This window comes from Austrofundulus limnaeus, unplaced genomic scaffold (genome assembly GCF_001266775.1).
Source record: "Austrofundulus limnaeus strain Quisiro unplaced genomic scaffold, Austrofundulus_limnaeus-1.0 Scaffold241, whole genome shotgun sequence".
In the NCBI taxonomy this organism is placed as follows: Eukaryota; Metazoa; Chordata; class Actinopteri; order Cyprinodontiformes; family Rivulidae; genus Austrofundulus; species Austrofundulus limnaeus.
The window spans coordinates 831,384-838,883 of record NW_013952643.1 but is presented as its reverse complement, the minus strand read 5'-3'; the positions used below and the strand labels follow the sequence as shown (position 1 = coordinate 838,883).

At 40.9% G+C, this 7,500-nt stretch overlaps 2 protein-coding genes across 2 annotated transcripts in view; one reads left to right on the top strand and one right to left on the bottom strand.

Moving 5' to 3' along the window:
* Positions 1–905: 905 nt before the first annotated feature.
* On the top strand, positions 906–2,679 carry LOC106525792 (microtubule cross-linking factor 1; the record flags this gene model as incomplete). Its single annotated transcript, XM_014020132.1, is given in 1 exon segment — positions 906–2,679. A coding segment is annotated over 1 exon segment (204 nt), but the record flags the coding sequence as incomplete, so codon positions are not given.
* Positions 2,680–5,852: 3,173 nt separating this feature from the next.
* The window catches only part of acss2l (acyl-CoA synthetase short chain family member 2 like), a 13,549-nt gene continuing 11,901 nt past the window's right edge, over positions 5,853–7,500 (bottom strand). Inside the window, exons 17-18 of the mRNA XM_014020133.1 lie at positions 6,257–6,331; positions 5,853–6,171 (exon numbers count right to left, since the gene is read on the bottom strand). Coding sequence (XP_013875587.1) covers positions 6,044–6,171; positions 6,257–6,331 — 203 coding nt within the window. The 3' untranslated portion in view covers positions 5,853–6,043. The remainder of the gene's footprint in view (positions 6,172–6,256; positions 6,332–7,500) is intronic.

Below are 7,500 nucleotides of genomic sequence, written 5' to 3'. Positions count from 1 at the left end.
AGTTGCAGGTGCAATAACATTGTTTCCACCAGGTCTTGTTTGTGATGTTTTTTTTTTTTACTTACATGAATTTCTTTCCTCTTACAGTACGCCTTCATCATTTCTTTAGACACTAATAAGTCACAGAAAAGATTACCAGATGACGTTCATCTCTTCCTGTCAAATTTCACCTTTTTTTTCTTATTTACTATCTCTGGTTAAATAAATAACTGAATATTGTGGTGCATTTGTCACACTTAAAGAAACAAAATCCACCTTCAAATACACATAAAATCTAGAAACAAATATTTAAATTCAGCTTAGTGGTGGTTCAGAGTGACTAAAACCGTCATTATTTAGTATAGATGCCACGTGTCTGAAAGTGGATTCTCTCTTTAAGTTTTTCATTCTGTTGTTACCTGCAGCCACACGTTACCTGTCCTCATCACTGATGCATGTAGGAAACATGGAGTCGTTTCACATCTCGTTCTGTTTGTCTTGTTTCAGTCAGGCCTTCCTGCAGCTTTTATCACTGTTTGAATAGTTTTATCTGTAGTTTTTTGTCACAAAAAGTGATTGCTTTGCATAAAACAGGCAGAAATTTTTAATTTAAAAGGAAAATAAGGAGGTTATGTAATGCTTTGAGGCCATTTGTGGGAAGATTTTAGAGATTAATGAACTCATATTTGTACTTTAACCTGTAACATCTTTAACATCGGAATAATTATCTAAATATAGTTAAAATTAATGAATTTTGTGCATAGTTTACTGTTTTAAATCTCAAGTAACTCTCTGGTTAACACTTCCCCTCATTTAACTTCTGGATGACAACATTTTCTTTTCTGTTAGAATCTGTTCACTTCCTGTTTTCCTCCTCGGCGATCAGCTGCMCTTCTTCCTCTCTGACAGCTCCTTGTCGTTGGCAGGACCTGCCTCGGTCTCCGGTGGCTCCGCCCCTGGACTCCTGCTTCCTGAGACCGGCCCGCCCGGCCAACCGCCGACCCCCCTCCCGCTGGGCCGCCCGCTCCCCCTCCTCCTCCCCCAAATGGAACGAGGGCGCAAAGAGGAGGTTCGCCTTCCCGCTGCCGGCGCAACAGAAGCCCATCCTGGAGGGGGAGGAGCCGGCATGAGACCGCCCCTCAACCCCGCCTCCTTCAGCTCAGCCTAAACGTACCTCAGATCCCCCCCAGAACTAGAGACTGTCAAAAAACAGAGCCTCAACAGTGGGGGGTGGGGGGTGGGGGGTTGGATTTGTAGCACCAGCTGAACATCAAGGAACCAGAACTTTATTTTTAAATTTATTTTATTTATTTATTTTTTAAGAATCTGGATCCAAATCATTAAACTCACGACACGTCTGTGTGCTCATATTTATTTATTTATTACAACCTCAAGTCAGAAAAAGAGTCAAATGTAAATAAAAACAAACTGCAGTGATTTCCAAATCTCTTAAATCCGTATTTTTTACATTGAAACATAGTAAACATGTTTAAAATAAAAAAGTTTCAAATTTTACGAAAAGTTGCAGTTTATCAATGTCTTGCTGAAACGAGCAATGGTTTCTTTTAAAAACTTCGATTTATACTTTCCTGAAATGATGGCGTCTGTCCAGATGTGTAGCTCAGATTCACAAATGCACCCCCATAATATTAGCGAGGCAGGCCTTTAAACTATGTGCCAACTCTCCTCTTTAGTGCAGGAAACCGTGGATTCCAAAAATAATTACAATTTTTTTTATGTGACCACAGAACAATTTTTTTGTTTACCAATCAGTCTTCAAATATGGCTGCTTGTTTGCGTGATAGAGCTTTAACCAGCATTGGAGCAAGAAGCAGAAATTCTGCTTTTTATTTATTTTTAATTTTTTTATAAAAGTCTCTTTTTGTACTCCGCCCTCTCACTGACCTGCTGCCAATTAATCTAATTTATTGCAAATTACTTGTTTCTTGTTATCGCAGCCTTTTCTTGCCCGTTTTAACATTTTTAAATCGTGTTTCTGCCGTCAAATTTTAAATTTTATGTTTTTACCTTAAATTTTTTTAAAATATAATTTCCAAGTTGAAACATTAAACATGTTTACTGTTTCGTGATGAATAAAATACGGGTTTATGAAAGATGCAGATCATTTCATTTGGTTTTTGTTTATATTTTAAACTTTTTTTCAGGTAAAAAAAAAAACGATTTTCTTTAATCTGTTTACATTTTCTCATGTAGCTGGACTTTATTAATTTTTTTAATAACGGCATTTAAAAAAAAGTTTTGTTGAACTAAACTCAGCTTCATCGGAAGCGGAGACATGATGTCACTTGACGTTTTGGTTGATTTCCACGTTGAGGTGTGTAAAAACGTGAAGAACCTTATGCAGATGCGGGCGGCAGAACGTGAGCGGTGTTTGCATGCCTTTTAAAACACGAGCACTTTAGTGCATGTACATACAGCTGTAGTGGTCTGTGCTCGCTCCAAGAGGGAAGAACTGCTCAACTGTTCCATTGGTTGTTTTTGCATCAACGAAAAATGTCTGTTTTTAAGTAAATTATTGTACCTGATAGGCCGTCTTTGTTACCGATGGACTTTTTTTTTTCTTCTTTTGACATGAACGGATTGTGGAAACATAAATATGAATGTTTTATGTCGAAAAAGTCAAATAATCTCTAGTCTTAAATACTAAATGTTAATAAACATGAATGTGTATTTTCAAGATGTTGCGTGTGTGTTCAGTGTTGGATTTAACGGTGGATTGTGTGTGTGTGTGTGTGCAGATTACAGCGTTGACCACAGGATTACAGCGGGTTATAGAGTGAGGGCAGACCATGAATAAGAAGATTTGATCCTCAAATCCTCATTACGGTCACACACGATTCACCTTTCTTGTCTTTAACGGCGCCACACAAGGAAAAAAATTTTATTTAAAGCTTCAGACATGAAGGAATTATTTTTACCAGCTGAGATGGACAGTGATGAGCTGCAAATGTTGATCTTGTTGATGTTTGTTGCCTTTTTTAATGTGATGATATTTTTTCTCATTTCAGGAAAAATGTGTCAATTTGTGTTAAAGGTAATATATTTTAATTTAACTTTTAAACAAATATATAAAAATGCTGAGTTGAGGATCTACGGATTGACGTTTATCTCAGATTTCTGAGATTAAAAAACACTTTTACAAATATTRTCTATTTTTGAGGCTCTTATTGAGGAAGAGTGTTTGATAAAAGGACTGAGAGGCCAGGATGAAGAATTAATGAGGCCCAGGTGCATGCTGGGAGCTGCTGATGGCCCTGAGTGGGTCAGCAGAGAGAAGAGGAAGAAGAAGCTCTGCTTTTACATCCATCCGCCCTGAGAGGAACCAACCACTGCTGAATAATTTACACCAACTCACACACACACACACACACACACACACAAACATACAAACACAGCTGCAATTTAAAGCTTTAAAGTCTGATCTCAGCAGGAAGGATGTGACCTCAGACATTTACAATCCTGTTCTAAGCAAAATCAGACAAACAGAAGAAGTCACAGTTAAAAGTATGAAATTCACTATGAACAATGAGTATCTTACCTGTTGCAGATAGACTTTTGGACTTATATTGTTAAATTCTGGCCACACTGAGCTGGTCTGAGTTAGTTCTTACTTAYTTCTGTTTTGTTTGTACAGACGTTTACCTTGCACTTTGATTGAACCTAGAGATCCTGTGATGGAGGCGGAGCCACGATGCTGATCTCCGGACTGGATTAATTCCTGATGAGAGATTTGTTCTTTCTTCAAACACCAGGTCAGAATTTACTCAACCTGCACAAATATTTAAAAGCGCTAAACTAAACATTAGGGATTCCAACCCCCAAAACTAGAAACAGGAACTGAGTAAAAGCTTCCTGAACAAAAACAAAACAAAACAAAAAAACAAGTTCTTGTTTTTTAGCAGATAAAAATGCCGAAACTTTTGCATATTTGGACATTTTAAAAATTATTTATTCTGCATAAGTCCTAAAATTATAGTATATATGTGAAGATTTTTGCATATCCGGCAACACGACAGAAGTGTTGCTGAAATACAGAATTCACAGCGCCACCTGGTGACCCGGCATAGAAACTACAGCGACTTTTCCTACTACAACATCTTTTTGGTTTTGTCTAACAGTGTTTACGATCACAGCGTTCCCGTGTGAACGTGTAACTTTTTACACATTTCCTGATTGTTTACATGTAAATATGGTCCGAAACTGTAAACAGGTGCAGCTCTCGAAGCAGCTGATGTAAGATTTCACTAAAATCAGGAACGTGAAAAATGGATGCTTGGTGTTCGACAACTTCTCTACAAAAATGTGTTAAATGTTCATTTTTATGCAGCACTCACTCCCTGACTCTGCAGCTTCAMTCAAACTTCTGCTTTCATGCAAAATTAAAACAAAAGGTCCCAACGGTCTCCTGTTCAGTCGGACCATCTGTCTTTTCTTTAGAGGATCGGGGTCGTCTTCAACTCTTTTGTTTGTGGGATTTGTTTTGGACGTGTTCCACGTTTTTCCACGGCTCAGAGACCCAGATAAGACTTTAATGTAAAACAACAAAACAGGATGTTTGAAAGGTTCAGTTTTAYGCTCGTTAGTGGAGATCTTTTTTTAGATTCTCTCTAAATTTCGACTCTGATTTGAAAAGTTTCCTGTTCCATCCAAATTAGAAGGCAATGATGATTTTCCTCGTGTCTGTTAGCATAAAATCTCACAAACTACTGAAGAAATTTGAATGACATTTTCAGAAAATAATCACTGTATGCACGACTACAGCTGATTAATATCTAGAGTCAACCAGATCCAAGATGGCCGCCACAGCCAGCTGACATTTAAAAGCACAAAAATGACTTGAACTCTGTCGGATTTACAGACATCGAGCTAAAATTGTGTGTTAGTAGCTGAAACTGATCCYCAACACATTTCAAGTGTTAACAGATTGTGCAAAAGCTTTGTTAAAAATTTTTGCTATTAACTATTCAAGGGTCACTTCCGTTTGTGTTAGCAAAATATCTCATGGACGACTGAATGGATTTTCATAAATTTTTCAGGAGATGATAGTCGTGCGTTCATCTARGACTGATTAACTTTTGGAGACGACCCCTTTCAAGATGGCCGCCACAGCCACCTTATTTAAAAGAACACAAAAATGGCAAAATTCAGTCATTTTTTTCAGATACTGAGCTATGGTTGTAGCTGACAGTCGTTCATAACACATACTTTAACCATGAGACAGTGCAGGCTACAATATTTATCAAACATTAGATGTTCTCAGCCTAAAACTAATTCAAAAGTTTTATTTTATGTTTTACTAGAAATAGGAAGCGTCATGGACTGCGTCAGGTTACGAAACATCTGCAGAGTGCAGCTGGAGTCGCTGGCAGAAGAAGAAGAAAGAGAAGAAAAGAGGATGGATCAGAGAGGGATGAAAAAGTGAGCAGGTTGCCATGGTAACGCCCGGTGATGTAACTTCCCGAGCTCCGTCGTCTCCCAGTCCCTCCCACCTCCCGTGCGCCCGCATCGCCGGGGTCACGTGATGCGAGGAGGACGAACAAAAGGAGACGCCCGCCGACTCCTCCTGACCCGAAGAGACGACGGGAGGAGCTTCTCATACAACCTGCTGAGGTCTGAAGGATCAAAAATTACACTTTCACTTCTTTTCTTTGTCTTTAAATCACCTGACACTCATAATTTCAGCTTCTTCTCTCCCCTGACAATAACTCTGTTCAGATCATCTAATTTGAACCGTGGAGGTTTTTTGTGCATCATGAGGCACTAAAAGGGTAAAAAAAAATCCTCTTCACTAAAGGGCTGCAGAGGCAGATTCCTGCCACATGAGGGCGACATTTAGCTGCTGGGATCAAACAAAAGGATGAAGCGCTTTATTCTCAGGTCATAGGAAAATACAGACAACACAAGCTGTGCAAAACTGAAAAAAATTACTTCAACTCGTCGGATATTTTGGCCCAAACATAATCTACAAAATATTTCTCTGCTTCTAAAAGTCTCTGAGTGGACATCCAGCAGGTGTGATAGTCTTCATCAGTCAGAAGAAGGTTCAGGCTGCAGCTTGGCTCCTCTGGCTGAGCAGCACCTCCACCACCTTTGGGTCGGACAGCGTGGAGAGGTCCCCCAGGTCCTTCTCGTTCCGGGCGATCTGCCGGAGGATCCGCCTCATTATTTTCCCTGGAGAGGAAGAGGAGGGAGGAGGAAGGTGCTTCAGAGGGAGCTGGTTTCAGGCGTTACCTCAGGAAGCTGCTGCAGGTCTCACCTGAYCGAGTCTTCGGCAGCGCCGGGGCGTTCTGGATGAAGTCTGGTGTCGCGATTGGTCCAATTTTTTCTCTCACTGGAAGAAAAACGGAAAGAAAAKCTTAGAGCTTAGAAAACACAAAAATGGGTGTAACTCTAATTTTAGAGATATTYAGCTAAATTTTGGCGTGGGACTAGCTGAGAGTCATCCTCAACCACAGACATATTAAAATACTGTAGGACTGTAAGGACCCCATTTTCTGTCATTGTTGGAAGATGGAACGAGCAAGAACCGGTTTTCAGAAGCTGCCGTATTTTATTTATTTGGAACCAGAGTCTGTACACTGACCATGTAGGACTTTAAGCCCCACCCCTCCACTGCAATTTTAAGTAGCAAAGGGAAAACTATGAGAAACAAGAAGAGTTGACACCTGAAGAATTATGAGGTGTTGGGGTTTGTTTGCATGGAGGGAGCGGGGCTTAAAACAAGGAAGTTTTTGGCAAAATGGTAGGCTAACACTGTTCTCTTACTCAATGATTTGATCTGAGTCTAAAACTGGCAAGAAACAAAAATAATTTCCTCGGTTGGGTTTGGAGGGGTGGGGTTGGGTTTGGTTGGGGTTTGGTTTGGTTGTTTTTAGAGAGGTTTGGAGGGGCTGGGTTGGGTTTGGTGGGATTTGGTTTGGTTGGGTTTGGAGGGGCTGGGTTGGGGTGAGTCTGGTGGGGTTGGGTTGAGTTGGGCTTGGTGGGGTTTCGTTGGGTTTGGAGGGGCTGGGCTGGCTTTGGTTGGGTTGGGTTGGGTTGAGTTGGGCTTGGTGGGTTGGGTTGAGTTGGGTTTGTTGGGGTTGGATTTGGTTGGGTTGGGTTGAGTTGGGCTTGGTGGGCTTTGGAGGGGTTGGGTTGAGTTGGGTTTGTTGGGTTGGGTTGGGCTTGGTGGGGTTTGGAGGGGTTTGGTGGGGTTGGGTTGAGTTGGGCTTGGTGGGGTTTGTTGGGGTTGGATTTGGTGGGGTTGGGTTGAGTTGGGCTTGGTGGGGTTTGTTGGGGTTGGGTTGAGTTGGGTTTGATTTGGTTTGGTTTTGTGTGTTTTTGTCATCTTGTCTTGTCTTGTCTTGTTCCGTCTTGTTTTGTTTGAGTTAGCTCGAACCTCCTTTCTTCAGCTCCTCCACCAGCTTGTTGTCAAACTCCTCGCAGTCCTTGAGTGTGACGAAGCAGTAGAGACACTCTCCCTTCACTTTGTGGGGTCGGCTCACCACGGCGGCCTCTAAC